The 19,813-nt window shown below is 42.0% G+C and overlaps 1 protein-coding gene across 1 annotated transcript; it reads left to right on the top strand.

Annotated features, from left to right (window-relative positions):
• The first annotated feature begins 1,038 nt into the window (after nucleotides 1-1,038).
• Nucleotides 1,039-18,383, top strand: LOC124862848 (trinucleotide repeat-containing gene 6B protein-like). Its single transcript, XM_047357020.1, is given in 21 exon segments — nucleotides 1,039-1,069; nucleotides 1,072-1,163; nucleotides 1,931-1,952; nucleotides 2,156-2,584; nucleotides 3,139-5,889; nucleotides 8,077-8,223; nucleotides 8,453-8,643; nucleotides 8,729-8,791; nucleotides 8,876-9,034; nucleotides 9,298-9,435; nucleotides 9,764-9,946; nucleotides 10,140-10,244; nucleotides 11,291-11,501; nucleotides 11,587-11,739; nucleotides 11,876-12,043; nucleotides 12,289-12,435; nucleotides 13,242-13,334; nucleotides 13,602-13,811; nucleotides 14,018-14,088; nucleotides 15,326-15,465; nucleotides 16,391-18,383. Coding segments are annotated over 21 exon segments (6,024 nt in total). The 5' UTR covers nucleotides 1,039-1,053; the 3' UTR covers nucleotides 16,926-18,383.
• Nucleotides 18,384-19,813: the final 1,430 nt, after the last annotated feature.

The following is a 19,813-nucleotide window of genomic DNA, read 5'->3' as shown; positions in this document are numbered from 1 at the left end:
GACACTCTTCATCCAGTCTGACTGAGCTTTAGCTGTTTTTAAAGGAATAGGCGAATATTTCCATCCCCATGAAGCTGGTTGAGACATACCTTAATGAATGAGGAGCCATGTTTTGTGTTGAAAGTTGTTTTAAAAGGTATTGACTCTGGGGCTGAATACAAATGCATGCCACACTTTTCAGATTTTTTTCTTGTTGCTGTAAAAACCATGTATAATTCTTTTTCCACATCACATTCATCCACTGCATTGTGTTGGTTTATCTCACATAATCCCCCGAACATGTGTTGTATTTTGTCATTTTAAGCTGAGGGAAAACTGTGAAGGCACTCAAGTGGTATGAATACTTTGGTAAGGCACTCTAAATGTCTGTGGTAAAGAAGGATTTCAGCTATGCTGCAAATGTAATATTGTTTGTCAAAGTGGGAAACGTTTGCTACAATTGATATGTTCACATACCAGAGCTGTCCTCTTAACACTGTGTTGTTTCCTTTTGTTTATTCAAATTTCCTAGAGGAAAAAAAAAAACATTTCTTGGTATTGTAAGATTTACGGTAAGTTAAAAAAAATGACAGTAAAATAATTATAAAATAGAAATACTTTAAATTCTGCTGAGGTCTTAGGATCTGTTAACTAATACGTTTTCAAATAAGAATACTGCTTAGAGTTCTTCTATATTGCATTTCTCTCTTCTGGTTAGATGGCTGCAAACTGGACAGATGACTCACCTATGATAAACTCACATTAGACGTGTTATGATCTGGATTATGCAGTCAGTCTCTGCTAAAAAGCAACAAACGTTAGAGGCCGTGCATGTGTTTTTTCTGCAGCCTGCGTCGTCCGCCGTTTGGACTTGTACTGGTTTGTGGGTTAATGAATTATGCAATGCAGAGCCAGTGTTGTCTACCCTTGGTTAACAGTACTCTCCTTACAACATTGGCATTGTTGGAGGCTCTTGGAAAACGCAATGTAAAGGTGTTGTTTGTTTTTGAAGGTGGCTTGATTCTGATGGCTAAAAAATTAAATTGCAGCAGCGTTAATAGCATGAATAATTGAATGTGTGCATTTCTTTTCACAGACAGGAGAATCAAGAAGGGGAACAGCAGTTCATGGAAGACAAGAAAAAGAAGAAAGAAGAGAAAAAGAAAAGGGAAACCTCTCAGAAGGTCAATCTTTTGTTATTACTGTATATTTTTAGTTGGTAATAATCCCTCATAGTTGGGGTAAAATAGTGTTTTAAAATGGATCTAGACATGTTGCATGTTACGCATCTCATTATTTCCAGTTTCAGTCAGTCTGATTTGGCCAGATAACACAAGTCTAATCAGGCTTGCATCTAAGCATGCTTAGCTGGCCCGTGCATGCATACCTGGGCACTGACCCAGAAATGCTGAACATTTGATGGAAGAAAAGCCAAACTGTTGTTTGTTTGTGACGTAATGGATCAAACAAAAATTTCCCAATACTAACTGGTTGAAAGGGGCAAATTGCCAACTGTTGTAGATCATTTGTGCATGTTATATATTTTCCTGCACAAGCCCTGAATTGTGCTTTAGCGTTGCTGCATAGATACATTTGGACTTCTCTGTGTTATTTTTGGATCTCTGATTGTAATTTACATTCTTTTCTGAGGAAGCTCCACAACGTCTGTTTTTATTTGGGGTTTTGTGTTTTTTTTTTTCTGTTTGTGACAGATCCCAGAAAGAAAGTGGGAAACAAACTTGAAAAGTGTTTGAATACTTTTGTAAGGTGCTGTTCCTGTATGTGTTTTTCTGGGCTCCTCTCCAGATGCAGTAGCAAAACCTACCTCTCAAATATGAGGCCTTTTGTTTTTTTTTTTAGATTTAGGCGTAAACTCATTTATAAATGTACCATTCTTGCTGTTGACGTCATTTTTTTTACTTGATATTTTCTTCTCTGACTCGTCTTTTAGGTGCCAGAACAGAAAATCAAAGGTAAGTTTTTATGTTTAGTCGTTACTTTATTTATGCCTTATATTAAATAAACACTATGTAATGTAAAGGTTTTCTCTGCACAAACTTTGCAGATAATGTTGTCACGCATGTGCTAGCGTTATAAATAAGTTTTCCTAATGCGTAACCTTTATGAACCCAAGTCTTGAAAGTATTTCACACCTTGGCCTGTGTTTATGTTTCAGTGCCAGAACCAGCCAAGCCCTCCTGTTCCCAGCCACTCACCGCCCCAGGCTCAGTGTCCCCCAGCTCTGGCCCAGTTTCCCCATCATCACCCAGTCCTGGTGCAGGTGGGGGTTCCGCCCAAGTCCCTCCTGGTGGCGGGAACAATGCAAAGCAGCGGACTGCTGTGGCCAACGGACAGCCCTCCTCCTCGTCTCCTTCTGGAAGTCAAAGTTCACAGCAGCGATACATGTCTAGAGAAGTCCCACCACGATTTCGCTGCCAGCAGGACCATAAAGTGCTACTGAAGAGGGGCCAGCCACCGCTGTCCTCCATGCTGGTGGGGGGAGGGGATTCCAGTACAGGAGGAGTCGGAGGAGGCAGTGGCTGGGATGGTTCCCCATCTTTACAGGGGCCAGATAGCCCTAATGCAAACACAGATGGAAATACAGGTAACTACATATTTTCTTAGCATCTGTGCATCAGAAGGTGAGGTTATGTATGTTTAAAGCTAATTTGGTCTTGTGCGTGGCGCATGCTGTAGAGGTAAAGCATGTGACTCGCATTCAGAGGCTTCAGTCTATGAGGCAGCCGTCCCGGGTTTGAGTCCCGACTCTGGATATCCTTGCTGCATGTCTTCCCCCTCTCTCCACCCTCCCTCTGGGGAAAAATAAAGGCTACTAATGCTGCAATAAAAAATAAAAAAATGTTGGTCTTTATTTTGAGCAGGGATGGGCAAAACATTTAAACATGCAAATTCCTGTATTTCAATTTAAGTTTAGCTGTTGGTAATTCAAATATTTTCTGTGATTTATAGGGACCGTGTAATAACAAGATATGTGTAGTCAAAAGAGCTCCCTGTACTGTGACCCTCCAAAAAACGTCATCATAAAACTAACCGCCAAAGCGGTCTTTTCTTTATAGGACCGTTAAAAACTGGATCTGCTCTGCTGGAGGAATCCTACTTGTGAAATGTTAAATTAACTTAAGAAGCTTTTGTCCTCAGATTCCAACGTGGGTTCATCTTCCCCTTCACCTCCCAGCTCATCCTCATTTTGTGTTGCTGCTCTGTCGTCTTCTACTACTACTTCAACTTATGCAAATTCCACATGGGGGGCAGGCTCCAGCAGCCAGTCCTCCTCTCAGGGCTGCAGGAAGGTGTTTATGGATGGGACTGACCTGGATGACTGGCCCAGCATCACTGCTGGCCCCAAACTGAGTTCTGAAGGGGCTGGAGGAGAGGTGCAGGAACAGGACTGCCCTGGTAACAACAACAGTAGTGCCTCATGGGGGGAGATAAACATGCAGCAGAAGGGAGGAACAGCAGGAGGAGGAGAAGGGAACCTGGACAATCTTTTCCCACCTTGCTCTTCTGCTCTTTCTTCTTCCTCCTCGCCTAATGAATGTGCTCAGCCAAGTGGTGTGTGGGTGTCTTCCACTTCGTCCCAAGTGGAGGTAGGCCAAGGCTCGGCAGCATCTTACAATTCCAAAGTCTCCCATCTTCCTGGGTCTCAAGAGAGCCCTTTGGGTGGCAGCAGCAGCGTCCCTGGTGCCAATTTCAACCCTAATGTGAACCCCTCTGCCTGGCCTGCCCTGGGGCAGGGCGGGACCGCCGTTTCGGCTTGCAGCGGCTCATTGCAGCACTCGTCCATGACTTCAACTTTCTCATTTTCTGCCAGCACCACTGTCATCACCACTCAAACACTTTCATCTGTGAATCAAACTGGTCTTTACCAGCAGCACACTGAAACCGCTGTGGAAGCCAAGACTGGAGAACAGCAGCAACACTTAGGAAATCCAGTGCTGGGGCCATGTTCAGGCGGGGCGATGAAAGAAGCCGGACCAAATCAGGAAGGCAGCAATGAGGAAAATAAGGTTGATGGTGAAGGTGAAGCGAGTGAGAATTTTTCTGGCTCTTCGTCTTCCTCCTCTGCTGCCTCTTCATCTTGGAGGGCCATGCCTCCGGTGTCCTCTGAACTTGGGACAGGTGCCTCACAGGCAGATGGGTGGGGCGGAGGGGGTACTGGACCTGAGGGGCAGGAAGGGAATGTTTGGAGGTTTGATAGCCAGGATGAAAAAGCAGGATGGGGCAAGGGAACTGGTGGAGGGCCAGTCAAACCAGTTGTATCTCAGGGAGCTTGGGAAGGAGGGAGTACGGAAGCAAATTGGGGTGGCACTTCAGAAAGTATCAGTTCTATTAATTTAGCAATAGGAAGTGGAGAAGTGGAGGGGAGCAGCATCAGCAGCAGTACGGACAGTGTGGGTGGTGGTGGCAGCTGTTCAGAGGAATCTGCCTCACAAAATTTAGCAACTATGACAAAAGCTTTGGACAATCAGAAAGGGATTGAAGGTGGGGATGGGACGGTTGGGGAGTGGGGAGGAGTAGGAGGGCAGGGTGTTGCCGTTGGAGGTGGTGGAAGACATTCATCATCTAGTGGCAGTGGATCCGTAGCTGGAAGCGGAAGTGGACACGAGCGCTCTGCGCAGCATTGTTCCAACCAGTCCTCCCAGGCAGAAGTGGCCTTAGTTAGCATGCTCAACCGATCTGACCTGGACCCCAGGGTTCTGTCCAACACGGGCTGGGGGCAGACTCAGATAAAGCAAAATGTGGCCTGGGACCTGGACACCTCAAAAGGTGTAGGGAAAGGAAATGAAAGAAACCCTTCATCTTCCTCTGCATTATCATCAGTAACCATAAACACTACCACTATTCGCAGTTCTAGGTACCCATCTGAGAGTGGTTCGGTGTCGAATGATGCGTCGCCTGGCAGCCTAAACTCTGCTTCTGCTACATCCAGGGATAATTGGGATGGTGGTACTACACAGCCCACTGGTGGTCCTTTTATGCCTAGTAGCACCATAAGGAAGCCGGGATCACCAGAAGACAATATAATGGGTGGCCAAGGAAAGTCAGCGGGGGGATGGGGAGAACTCCCATCTGAGAAAGAGGGCAAAGGATGGAGGGCGGATGACCAACAATGGGGAGGTCACAGGGGAGGAAGGAAAAACTGGCAAGACTTTGAAAAACAGGGTAGTGGGTGGGGAGATGGAGCAGATGACAAAGGAACAGGGGGATGGAAGGGATCTACAAGAGGAGAAACGAGTGGTTGGGGAGAAGAATGGGGAAAGAGAGACTCCACATCTGGAGCTGGGTGGGGAGATGGGAGGAGTAGAGTCGGAGGCAACTCTGATGAGGGATCCTCCTGGGGAAAGCTGGATGAAGAGGGATCTCAGCGTGGAGGATGGGGAGGAGGAGGAGATGTGGGTGGAGGCAAATCCCACAAAGACTGGGGGAGCGCCAAACCCAACACAGCACCGATACCAAACAGCCATGTGGCACCAACAAAAGCCCAAAATCAACAGCAGCAGCAATCACAGGGGCAGCATCCACCGGGAGGGTGGAACAACCGGCCAAGTGTTGGAGGCGGAGGTCAACTTTCAAAGAACCAGAACCAAAGTTTGGGCTGGACCTCTGGCCCAATTCCTCAAATATCTGGGGGTGTCAGTGACTCCATGGAGCCCAGTGGCTGGGAGGAACCTTCCCCTCAGTCCATCAGTCGGAAAATGGAAATTGATGATGGCACATCAGCCTGGGGAGACCCAACGCGCTACAACAACAAGAATGTGAACTTGTGGGACAAGAAGAGTACTGCACCGGGCCCAAACCACAGTCAGCAGGGCCCGCCACCACCAATGCAACAACAACCTCCAAGAAGGCAGCATAGCATCAACACGAACCCTGGCAGTGCTGCAGTGGGTAAGTAAATTGAATAACTGTACTGATTACTAGGATTGTCAATGTAATTGGAATATCGATATAATCGATGATTAAAATAATGAATTATTAAGATACTCTGCCAGCCAGCCATAAGCTCGTTTGAATATTAGGTTCATGGACTTGGACAGCCCAATGTTCGGTCAGCTTCAAGGCTCAGTTAGAATCGTGCTTCGGGGTGTAGCGCAGGGCGAGCCTGAGCAAATGCTGTAGGCGTTCATACTTGACGCTGACACTGGGCCTGTATTCTCTGAAAACACGGGGCAGTATGCTACAAAACCAGTGGTAATGTCATAAAAGAGAGAACGTTTGATGTCACACACCAAAAATGGCTGTGTGCACTATCAAACGTTTCTTATCAACGGGATTCTGTTTCTTGAAAAGTTTTAGATTCATAAGAGAAATAAATGAACAGAAGTGCCTCTTGACGCTGTTAATACGTAACTTTGTAACTCTGCTTTCTCTTACCTTTTTTGTTTGTTGCTTTTTCTGTTACTTTCTTCCTTCTGTTCATTGAGGAGAGGTTTATTTGTATATGAAATGTTTGGACCTTCAACTTCATTCATTCTGAATGTAGCACAGCACTTGTGGTCCACTTCAAGCACAACCAGGCGCCGCAACAGCACACAGAGCCCGCACACATGGCGTGGACGATGTGATCGCGTCACTGTTGGTGCGCGCATCCTTGCACCCTGTTCAATGCATCCAGCATAAACCTAGCCTAAGGTACCACATCGAGATGTGCTTCCCAGAGTTCGAACAACGCAACACTCCAGTCTTTTTTTTTTTTCTTATTAATGACAAATAAACAGAACATGACACTCTCGATGTTGACGAAGGAAATAAATGAAAAGGATTTGAAAAGTATACCATAAACATGAAATGCCAGGGGGTTCAAATCTTTCTAACACAGAAAATTGTATTAAAAGGTTTAAATAGATGAAATTATTTTATTTTTTTTGTTGGTTTTGCTGTCTGTTTTTGAGAAAATACATATAATGCTTTATACCAAAGTAATTTAATGAAATTTGGTTTAAGATTGGAGAACCTAGATTTATGAATATAGACGTTGGACGGTATAAGTAGTAGGATAATCACACAAAAATGAGAATTTAGTTTACAGTCAGTATCTTTGTAAATAAATGAGACACTTTTCCAATAGAAGGTAAAATTAGAATAAGCATGATCAGAAACAAAATGTGAAAGTCTGCTCTGAAGATGTTTTGTAAACAAGCAACACCAGAATAAACGAGACATTGTTTTCCTATCGGCTTCCAGTACAGTTTACATTAGTATCACCTTAAAGTCTGTGAAGGTAGTGGTTAGTTAGATACAACCTATGAGGGATTTTAAACGAAACTTCCCCTACTTCGTTGTACTGCGGTACGAATCAGTGCAGGAAAATATCAATCGACTGACGGCTCAGTCAGCTACTAAATAGTGGAGGAACGAACCCAACCAGTGCGTCCTCTGAAATAATCCTCCGTTTAGCTGTAAAGGCATTGGAGGCTAATGTAGCTTATAATAACACAGGTTATGGTGGAGCCAGACTGAAGCTGACAACTAGATAAGAAAAACGTAGGAGCCCGCAGCAACCGACCCTGTTGCTGTAGTTAAAAACTGAAGAAAATATTATGCAAAATGACCAGAAAGACAGAAATTGTACAGGGCTGCTACAGAATACGTCTGCATGGATCACTATATATTTACACTATAAAAATGTTTTGTATGTTTCAGATAATGTTTGCCATTGAAACTCTTTTTTTAGTGCAGAATGATCCTTTATTTGTCCCTGTAGTAAATTGCTTCAGCAGCGAATTGACAGTGACTGAGTGGTACACTAAAGATAAGAAATTCCTCTAAAATAATACACGACCAAATCAATGGTACATAGTTCTATAAACGATGTTGGCACCAATACTATCCGTTATCAGCTACTGTTTTTCCAAACAGGGAAGTGACATTTCAAGTATATATAAAGAAGTGCTGAATTGTCCCCTACTTACTGATTTTGCTTTAATAAAGGAAGGTAAAATGTTATCATATTGCAACTAGAAAGAACCATGTGCCATTTAAAGTCATATAGTGAAAACCCTACTGGTTATAAGCTGTCAGTTTCCTCTCTTAGCACAAAACTAAATGTTCAATTCCTTTCATGTCCACATCTAGGCATGTGGGGAGGAGGTGCACAAAGTGTGGATGATGGTACAACGGCTTGGGGCCAGACATCAGATGCTCCAACAGGCTGGGGTGAACCAGATGATTCCAGCAAACCATCTGGCTGGAGGAACCCTTCACCCAACCCTAGTAAACCTGGTAAGAATAGAAAGGACATGTTTAATTATGTACCTCACTGTAGCTTCAGTGCCTTGCAAACGTTTTTTTCCACTTTCTTTCATATTTTGTTGATCCGTTTAGTTTTTGCACAAATAACCCGTACTTTCCAAAAATCTCTAGAACAAATATCCAACCTGTTAATACAAAGGATTCAGACCTGTCACACTAAATGGCAGAGAACTGACCGTCTGCTTTGTTTTTGCTGCAGGAGTAAAGTCAGTAGAAAGCTGGGGCGGAAAGGGTGAGAGCTCCATCGTAGCGTCCAGGCATCCAAGCTGGGAGGAAGACGAGGACAGTGGTGGTGGAGTCTGGAACAGCACGGGTTCTCAGGGAAGCAGCTCTTCATTTAACTCTGGAGGCTGGGGTCAGAGTCATGCTGGAAAGAGGGGAAACATCAAGGTAGGAATTGGATACTCTTCTGGAACATAACTATTTTAAAATACTTTTTTTTAATTAAGAGCAACGTATGGTTTCTTTCTTGAAGAGTGGAGGAGGAGACAGCTGGATGAATCCAGTGTCACGCCAGTTTTCCAACATGGGTCTCTTGGTAAGACGTCTTTTAGGAATGTCAATCCTCTTTGCTTTTATAAAAAGTTATCATTAAAAACATACGTTTTTTTTTTTTTCTCAGGGTGACGATCCAGGTGTTGAAAAAAAAATTGATGGGGACAAGAGAGGAATAAATGACTATAATGGAGAGATGCGAAGAGGAGGAAGAAGTGGAGGAGGGTACCGCATGCCTAGTTCCAAAGACATGGGTTCTGGTGACATTGGACCCTATGGTGATAAGGTAAGAGTCTTATATAGTATTATATTAATGTTGCATAATTCCAACATTAAAAACTGAGCTGATCTACTCAACAAAAACTGTTTTTGAGGCCATTTTTATCTGATCAGATTTAGAAGATATTTATATTTAGATTGTGATGAAAATCATATCTTATTGTCTGCAAGAAAAAAAGGCACTTGTTACTACGTTACTTGAATCAAAGTTTTAATTTGGTCCTCTCTGCAAACAATGTAATGTACTTTGTGGTACATTTGTGCCACTAGATGGGTGGCCATGGAATGTTTGTTGCCGGTGGAGGAGGGATGCCTCAACCTCGAGGGATGCACCAGCCTGGCATGCATTCGATGAACCCCTCCCCAGGGTTACGGGCTCAAGTGCCTCATCAGTTCCTGTCTGCACAGGTTTGATGTCCTCCTTTTCTTGTTTATATTTTTGGGTACAAACAGGTTAGTATTTGTCTGGTGGTTTTTATTCTTCTAATTTTTAGGAATCCCAATGAGGGTTAGGGAATGAAATTAAAATAGTTAAATATCTGTGAGAATTGTTTTTTAAGAAACTAAAGAGTCTCTGTCCAACATATTATTGTGTACTGCAAGCACCTTGTATGTGACAGGAGCACATAAGGTACCTGCAATCAGTGCAAATCTCTGAATCTTGCACTTATGTTTTTATAATTTGCTTCAGTGTTATCAAACCCCCATTTATGTGCGATCTTTTTTTATTCTACAGGTGCCGGGTCCCATGCTGAAGCAGATGTCCTCTCCTGGTGGCAGCGTGGGGGGAGTAGGAGGTGTTGGAAGTGTCGGTGGGGTCGGCGGCGTTGGTGGAGGAGTCTTCCCACCTCAGATTTCCCCACAGCAGCTTGCAATGCTCAGCAACATTTACCCTCACATGCAGCAGCAGTTCCATCTGGTATGTGCTAAAACATTATGTAACACACCAAGATGAGTCATCTGCTGGTGACCTTTTTCTGTGAATCCACATTAGGCAACCTTGCATAAATGGCCGCCTCACTGGGTTGAAAGTTCATAAAATGTTTCTTAGAAAAGCCCTTGTAGTAATTTGATGTGTCAGTTGCTGACCACCTGTGCCCTTCAACACGCAGGCTTGTCAGCTCCTGATACAGCAGCAGCAACAGCAGCAGCTTCTCCAGAACCAGAGGAAGTTCCCACAACCTCAGCCTCTGAGACAGCAGACAGACACACAGCAGGTGAGCATTTTAGAGCTGCTGAAATCATGCAAATTCAGAGCTTCTTTGTTTCATCTACACTTTCTTGATCACACTGCAAAACAACAAAAACTAGGCAAGAAGCATTCACACTATCAGGGCTGCAACTTTTAGCCGACCTCATCCAAACAAGTCATGGAGCATCTATGGTCAGACTCCTCCAGTGTCGGCTGTTTTGGTTGCATTTTGTGACGTGAACCACATGCTGCACTTCTGTTTCTCCCCTTTACATTTCAGCAGGTTGAGTTTGATGGTTGTGTTGCTAAGCGACACAACTACATGATAAGAAAAATAATTAACGGTTGCTAAGTGAATACCGTTTTATTTCTGTTTGCTAATGTGTTAGCAGCAACATTAAATCAAGAGAATAAGACATACTTGAGTGGTCATCTGATTCTGTGCCGGGGTAAATGGCTAATTCATAACCTTAGCTGATTCTGGATTATCTTTATTTAGTTCCAGTTCAAAATCTAAAATGCCAAACTTGGACTGAATTATACAGGCCTTGTTTAGCAGATAAAATTTAAAGCATAGTTTATGAAACCTTTTTTTTTTGTTTGTCAAAACATAAAGAACCGGTTCAGTGTATTATACAGTGCTAGAACTGTAGCTAGAACCGGTCTTTTTTCAGCTTCCATCCTTGACCCAAACTCATGTGGTCTGAAATTGGTCTTTTTTACAGACTGGTAAAAACTCCACAAATCACATTTTTGATTTAGAGCTGTTCAAAGAAGAAAACCAAATATTTTGAAATTCCCATCCCATAAATCAATGCTGTGGCCTGCATGCCTGTGCAAGCCTGAAAAGGTGCGGTGAAGCAGGTTCTGCTGCCAGGAACAGAAACTATGCCTTCAGACAGCAGAGATGGATTAAAATAATTCTTGAGTATTCAAACAGTCATGAAATATATATTGATAAAATAGTCAAATACTAAAATAATCATTAGTTGAAACGCCATAACTCTACTCTGTCATCTAAATACTAAACTTACACATTATCCTTTTCTACTTTCTTAAATTTCTTCTCAGCTGGCGAGGATCATGGCTATTCTCCAGCAGCAGAGGCAACAGCAGCAGGTTGGAGTGGGAGGAGCAACATCTGGAGGAGGAAACTCCAAGCTGTCCCCCTCTCACCTGGGAGGAGGAGTGTCCAAGCAATCCATGGGAGACCCTCTTCCACACACTGGAATCGGGGGTCCCTTATCGGATCTTCATGCCAAAACACAAGGAATGTACACTGGTATGTCCTCAAGATAGCAGATGTGGTTTGACATGTTTTACTCACCAGTTAAGCAATTAATTGATCAAGGTTTTTTTCTTGTCAGGGCTTTCAGCTGGTGGTAACCTGTCTACACTAGAACTCAGTCCCATGATGGGGGGCATGAAGGACATGAGTGGACAACAGTCCCGCTTTAAATGGATGATGGAGGGACATTCCCCAGCTCCCTCTCCTCCGGACACGGCCCTTCACAAGAACGGTAGACTAACGAATGCTTCCCAGTGGGATTTTTATATATGAAATCTCCAATGCTGTTGTGAATATTATTTATTCCCATTCAGTGTGTCTGAATGTGACACTGCTCTTTTTTTGTTACTCTGTGTGCTATCCACAAGGCCCTTTACCCAGTGCGATAAAGGTTCGAGGAGGGTCTCCTTACTCCCAGTATGAAATGCTGGGCAGTGAAGGTTTAGGGATCCCACCTCAGGGCTCTGCAGACAGCTGGCACCGGACTCCTGGTAGTAAAATGGGAAACAAACCTGCCACTTCAAGCTGGCCTCCAGGTCAGTACATCCTTCAGTCTGAGGAAGAAGGTGCTGCATAAAGTTTCACACTTAAATTCCTAAAAACCTTGTAAGTTAATTAACTGCAGCTTAAGCATTGTAATTCAGAATCAATGAACTTTGTGGATTTTTGAAATTGTTAGAATATTTCCTTAGATCATAGCCAGGGCTCTAAATCTTGTTAATACATGTAAATCACACAGATTATTTCAGCTACTTAATATGTTCCTGTTCTCTTATGGCAGAGTTCCAGCCTGGTGTGCCATGGAAAGGAATACAGAGCACAGGGGACCCAGAGTCGGATCCCTACATGACCCCTGGCAGAGTTCTTGGCTCCCCATCATCCCCAAACCTCAATGATCCTGACCACCCGTTACTGCGAGACAATATAGGTATTTCTCTCTGTCTATCAATTATTTTCATCTACTGGAGAAATTTCAACTCCTTAAGAAAACAAATGATGTACTGAACACTGAAAGAAATATCTAAATATTACTATTATGCCACATTTACTGTTAGTTGCTGTACACAGTTAAGCTTGTAAAATCAGTTTAAAGACAGAACATGCAAAAGTAATCATACCCATTCAAATTCACATCACAACAAAAAACTTCAGTATAATTTACCAGGATTTTATGTTATAGATCAATAGTGTAAAAATGGGCAACACATTAGGAAATAGATTATAATTTTCATTTCCAACCATTCAGTGGTAAAAGTCCTAAACAAACAGGTGAAACTGCAGCAGTGGTGATCTGCCCTCTAGGCACGCCTTAAATCTGTCCTCTCTCTGGTGCAGCCTGTTGAGCTAATGGGGCTGTTGCAAATCCTGAGAGGACGCACCATCATTTTAGATAAACCCTGAAGGAAATGCCACATTGCTTAGGAATAAATACAACAGAGAATGCTCCTTATCACAGAAGCTTTGCTGCTCTGTGTATTGTAGCTCAACCCTCCTGTTTCCTGCAGCTCGTACAAAAGAAAAGTCTTTATAGTGGATCAGTATTAGGACGGTTTCGCCGTTGTTGAAACAGGTTTAAGGAACACTGTTTAATGCTAGTTTTTTTTTTTCCCCATGAACTGTTGATGGATTTTTCCAGTGCTGTTTTTTTGCACTCTTTGTGAGATGACTTGAGATATTTTTATTATTGGATATCACAGTGTCTATAGTTTACTGATCATTTTTATTGGTTTGTAGGGCCAAACCCGTCCCTCAACACCTCGCTGCCTTCACCTGGTGCCTGGCCCTACAGTGCCTCAGACAACTCCCTCAGCAATGCACACAGCACAGGTCCGATGTTTATTTTGTTTCTTCTTTGCATTGGTCCTTTAGAACCTCTTCTATCAACCATTAATTAGGAAATCAAGTCACTCTGGTTCTATGTTCTGTTTTCTTTTTGGTATTATAATTGCATTAGAGCAGTTTCCAGAGTTGTTTTTTATGTCTGCAAAGATGTCTTATCTGCCGTCTGCAGCGTGCCTCTGTGTAATTTTCATTTCAAAACTCATTTATTGCCCCCTCTCTCTCCATATCTCTCACTCTCCATATCCCTCTCAGGAAAGTACTCCGAGTACAAGCCCAGCTGGCCTCCAGAGCCCATCGGACAAAATAAGTTATGGAAGACCAACCGCAATAGCTCACAGCTGCCGCGCCCCCCTCCCGGCCTAGCCAATCAGAAGCAGGCCTCGCCCTCCCCGTGGGGAACTGGAGGTCCACGGTTGGCCCGGAGCTGGGGAGGGATGAATCAAGAGTCAAGATTTGGGTCAGGTACTTTGTAGAGGAACTTGGTTTCATAATCATTTTTTCGGCGTTTGTTTTGACTTTATGCTGTTTTGGTGGGAATGTTTCAGGCGGCATTACTTGTGTAAAATTTGGATTAAATGTAGATCTGTGACTGTGTTTGTCATCAGTATATCCTCTTTTTGGTTTGTCATGCCATTTCTCTCTCCTTGTTATGTTTTTGTTTCATTTAGGCTCAGCTTGGAGTGATGATGGTACCTCTAGAAGCAGCTGCTGGCTGCTGCTGAGAAACTTGACCCCTCAGGTAAGGACAGAGGAAGCGACATGGAAATTAGAGACTAATAATACCAAGAGTAGTTCAAAAATGTAACGCATTAAAAGGACTAAATTACAGTAACAGAGGTGTGTGATTTCTGGTGGATTCATGTCACAAATACACCCAATGGTTCAGATTAATGGATCATATAAATAAAGTAAATATTTTGTTTGTTTGATTATGCAGCTGCTTACTGGGTGATAATATCACAGAGCCTTGCAAAAATTTAAATCTCCTAAAACTGTTTCACATTTTGTCCTATTACAGCTACAAACTTAAATAACTATTATTAAGATGTTATGAGATGGATCAACCTGATGTAATGTATAATTGTGAAAGGGAAGGAAAATCATACATGGTTTTGGCATTTAGGTTCAGCCCAATCGGCACCTTCCAGCAGGACAACAGCCATAAACTTACAGCCAGAGCTAAAATAGAATCGTTTAGATCAAAGCAGATTGATCCATTAGAATGGCCTAGTCAAAGATCCAGTCTAAAACTAAATAGAATCTTTGGCTAAACTTGAAACAAGATGTTCAGGCACTCTTGCTGAGGAAAACTGCCAAATATTTGACTATATACCTTTCTTGGCCCACTTATCAAATACATTTTTATTTAAAACCCATACATCCTTTTTATTCCACTTCAGTTATGCACGACTTGCATAAAATACATTGAATTTTTGTGGTTTTCATGTCAAAAAATGTGAGAACGTTCAAAGTGTATGAAAGCATTTCCCAGGCACCATTTTTGTCAGAAATATACAGGTACAATAAAACCCTGAGTTTTCTAAATTGTTTTTCTAAAATAAATAGTTATTGTTTCAGATATTTCAGATCTCTATGATGCAGATCAGACAGGCCGAAGCATGACCCAGCTACTATTATATTGTAGAGATAATTGAGCCACTTAAATTACTGTTGCAAGACATTTCTTATGGAAAAGCCTAAAAATGAAAATATTTCTGAGCTTACATCACTAATGCTCACCAGTTATCTCTTTGGACATTCTCACAGTATAGCTCTATATCTCATTAACTGTTAATCAATTATAAATCAAGGCAATAGATAGTGCATCGTCTGCATTATTAACACGTAGCCTTTTATATGCACAACAATCTTTGCACCACCACCAATGTTTCTTGGCCTTTTTCTGGCCCAATACTCGGTGTGATATATTTCACATATGCTTACTGATTCTGGAAACATTCTCCTTTCTCTTATAGATTGATGGCTCCACACTGAGGACTATCTGTATGCAGCACGGCCCCTTGCTGACCTTCCACCTGGGCCTAACCCAGGGCAGCGCTCTGGTTCGATACAACAGCCGGCAGGAGGCAGCCAAGGCTCAGGGTGCTCTTCACATGTAGGTTTACCAGCAGCCTCAAAGACACTAGTTCCTCACAAATGTATTAATACTGCTGTTACTTTTTCACATTTTTCTCATTAAATCGACAGGGCTAGTAAATAGAATCCAATTGTGTGTAATTCAGTCTCAGTTTAAATCTAGTTATTCTGTGATTGCCTCAGAGGTTTGAAGAATAAGGAACACAGCAGACAGGTCAGGGATAAAGTTGTGAAGTTTAAAGGAAGGTTAGGTAATAATACAATATCGCAAGCCTACATTTCTCATATCACTGTCCAACCCTTCATCTAAAAAGTCCAAAAAAATGAAACTATTTAGGCTACATGCAACATTGAATATGACTTTGGACTCACCATCCCCACAGTGATGCATGGTTTTGGCCACATCATGCAGTGGTAACTTTTCTTCAGCAGGGATGGACAATCTGGTCAGATTTGATGGGAAGATAAATGGAGCTAAATACTGATTCTGGGTACAAAACAAAAAGTTACAAGCTGCAAAAGACTTAAGACTGGGCTGGAAGTTTACCTTCCAGCACGACAACAGCCTTAAAAATGCAGCCGGAGCTATAGTGGAATGGTTACAATTTTTTTGGTTGAATAAATATGTAGTGAGCTATTTTAGCAAGGAGAAAAATGCAAATCATTCAGTTACTAGATGTACCAATTAGTCAGGCATTTGCTGTTAGCTGGAAATGTACCAAAATATGGTTCTACAAAGTATTGACTCAGAGGAGCAAAAATACAAATGAACATCACACTTTTCATATTTATATTTGTAAAAATCCCAATAAATGCTTTGGAGTTTGTGTTTGTAATGTAAGAATCATGGAGGTTTAAGGAACATGAATACTTGCATGGTGCTATAAACGTTCACCAAGAATACTCTTGTATTCCTCAAAATGTTGTTTTGACTAACCTTACAGGTGTGTTCTGGGAAACACCACAATCCTGGCTGAATTTGTGAGTGAAGAAGAGGTTGCACGCCATTTTGCACATTCCCAGACTGAAGGGGCCAGCTCAGGAGGAGCAGCAGGCAACGGAGCGCCCAATTCATCCGGAACGGGAACAGCTGTGGCCAGCAGTGGTGGGAGCTCCCCGGGGAGCGAGCGACCAGCGGTGGGCACATCTTCAGGTGGAAATGGAAATGGAGGTGCTGCAGTGGAAAGATTGCCAAGCTCTGGATGGCAGAGTCTTGATAATACAGGCACTTCTTCAGAAACATCTTCAGCCCAGGGACCAGGGCTTGCGATATTCTCCCAGTGGAGCACTAACGGGGCAGGGGAAGGAGGTGTTGGCGGAGTGGAGAGTGGGAGGTCGGGGCTATGGGGGGGCATAAATGCAGGTTACTCGAGCAGCAGCCTGTGGGGAGCACCACAAATGGAGGAAAGGCACCAAATGGACAGCTCTGCTGGACTGTTGCCTGGCGACCTGCTGGGGGGAGGGGCCGATTCTATCTGATAAGCCCTCTCCATGAGTACGATTGGATTCGAACACACTGATAGGGCATACACTGGGATACATATGTACTTAATATGGCACACACATTTACATGATATGCATATTGATGTACTGAATACATACCCATGCATACGTATACTAGTATGCATATTAATGTGCACACACTTAAAGCAGAAATGTGACAGTTGCTTACACACATTCTCATGGCCAGACTTAAGCTATTATATAAAAAACAAATGCAGGGACTGTTAGATGTGTATTCAGCCTTTTTTTTCCACACATGAAGATTTCAACTGCTTAGACTTGAAACCTGAAAAAGAATGGAAAAAAAAATCAGTGAGTCTCAAAGACTCGACTGGATTGCAATGTGCTTAGTAAGTAGGGGACTTTTTATCCAATTTACACGAACATGCACACACCAAATACAGAGAAGCCTTCAGACAGACAGGCACTGTAAACAGCATTACCTTCATCATTTAAGAGAACACTGAGGTCGAGAGCGGAGTTTGTATTCACATCCCCTTAAAGACAGAGATTGAATCCAAACACATGCAAACAGCTCTGATTAAGATCAGGGCTGTATCTTACTGTGTATGTTAAGTTTGTTTTGTTCCTGTTTTGTTTGGATGTATGATTTTAATCTTTGAACAGTGAAACTTTGGAGAAAAAAAAAAAAGTAATTGATTTGTTTTCCAAATGCTGACCTCCTACTGTTGTATCTCACGCACTCTGTTTTATTGTTTTTTTTTTTTCTGTAATTTGTTCTTGAACATGTTTGTTACTGTTGCAGTGATACATGTTTAATTGCTGGCATTTTCAGGCTACGATGCATTTCTCCATGTGTCGATGCTGCGTGCAGCGTCATACACACTGAGTATGAGTGAGACTGAGACCAAGTAAGTGGATTAAACCAATGCAGTCGCTGTGCATGTGTGCGAGAATGTGACGATGATGTGTGCGCATGGTAATGCCTGTCATAATGTGGGTAAGGCTGCTTACTTATACAGAAGGTCTATACAAACAAATGTTCTGAGTGCATTTGGTATTCTGCTGACTGCCTGTTAAGATATATTGGCACTAATGCTTTTTTTTCCCCTTTTATTTGAAGTGTTTTATTTTATTTTTTTTAGTAGATATGTCTTTTTTTTATTGTCTGACCTGCAATAATAAAAAAACATTTTAATGACACAAAGAGCTGAAGGCATATGCGTTGAGAAAATGGACATGCCAAATCTTATCAAACTGTGTGCAGTGGGAGGGGAGGGGTGGGGCGGGTTGTTTACAGATACAGTGTAAGCGTTACCGTTCGTTTTTAATGGTTTGTTGTTGTGTATTTGTTTTAAATTAAGACAGGCTTTAACACTCCTGTTCAGTGTTTTTGTTTTGAGATTTTACAGAAGAAAAATTTATTTAAACAATGAGAACAAGATTAATAAAGATGAAAGTATTGGCTTCTAACTTTGTCCAGGTGTGTTTTTTTCTGAAGTGTGTATGACTCTGGTCAGAAATTTGCAGACATTCATCTTTGACATAAATGTTTGGATTCATTTTGCATATTTAATTTGAACAGTTCTTTTTAAAATTAATTATACAAGAATCACTTCGGTGACGTTTTTTAAACCAAGATTGGGGTGCCTAAATTAAAATTTATTTTAGATTTTTGTATAATCCACACAAGGTCAATATTACATATACCCTAATGTTGGGATAAGTCTCCCTCAACAGAGTAGGAAGTGTTCATTTCAATTGGTTTCCTTGCATTAAGTATAGTTCAGTAGGGCTGAGGTCAGGGCTATCATGTTATGAGGTCATGTTATCCTGCTTTATCCACTTGAAACACCAAATTTTGTCAAAACTTTAACCAACTGACAAAATACCACCTTCAGGTGAAAGAAACAAGTAAGGCTGTTCAGGAACAGCCCAGGATCCATCAAGACCTAAGGCTATTGTTAAATTAAAACTCCCAGAACACCAGTTTCACCGTCTGCATTGAAGGGCGATTAAAATAAACATGAACTGGGAGAAACCTATCAAGAAAGAAACCTCTGCAAAGTTTTATGGTCAGATAGAACAAAAAATAACTATTAGGACAAAATTACGTTTTTCAGGCCGCAAGGTAATGGTGGCATCATAATATGGATCTGTTTCACTGCCACTGGTACTGATCATTGTACAAAGTGGATCGAATTTTAAGCTTCACCTTAACTGAACAGACTGTTAACACTTGGACGAAAGTGAATGTTCCAATGGAGAATGGTCAAAACTGAGCACAGAGTGAATAAAGCAGGCTAGCATTAGGCTTTTGGAATGGCCTTCCCAAAGCCCCAACCTCAGTCTTGTTAAAGAATAGTTAAATGGCAAGAATTTGCCAGTAAACCAACCAACTTAAATGAGGTTCACTAAAGCACTCATATCTTTGGGAGAACATGTAGTTTTCATGTAGGAAGACAGCACAGGCTCGGATTTAAACCCAGGACCTTCTTCATGCAAGGCACCATACAGTCTCAATAATTCCAGCTCCCCCTAAAAAAAATACCACTAAAGAATACTTAAAAGCTCCAAAATGATTCTGACATCTATGCTGATTATAAGCGTTTGTAAACTTCTGATCACAAATGTATGTGTTTTAGTTGGTACTTTGAAATGGGAATTCTGAAAAGTATTGTATGTTCTACTTGTTATATTGTTAACCTTAACAAAATATAAAAGGAATTTTAAACAGATTTTTTGTTTTACAACCAGGGCTCTTAAAAGAAATAAGCCCCGTGTTTGTCACTGTCATATTATCATCAAGATACCAATTAAATTTAAAACCGACGTCACACTACAGTCAGCAATGGCTAACGGGTAATTATTTACCAGCTGTGAAATACTACTAAGATAACGCA

The sequence above is a fragment of the Girardinichthys multiradiatus genome, chromosome X (genome assembly GCF_021462225.1).
Source record: "Girardinichthys multiradiatus isolate DD_20200921_A chromosome X, DD_fGirMul_XY1, whole genome shotgun sequence".
In the NCBI taxonomy this organism is placed as follows: domain Eukaryota; kingdom Metazoa; phylum Chordata; class Actinopteri; order Cyprinodontiformes; family Goodeidae; genus Girardinichthys; species Girardinichthys multiradiatus.
The sequence above is the reverse complement of the archived record's forward strand: the minus strand, read 5'-3'. Positions and strand labels throughout refer to the sequence as shown.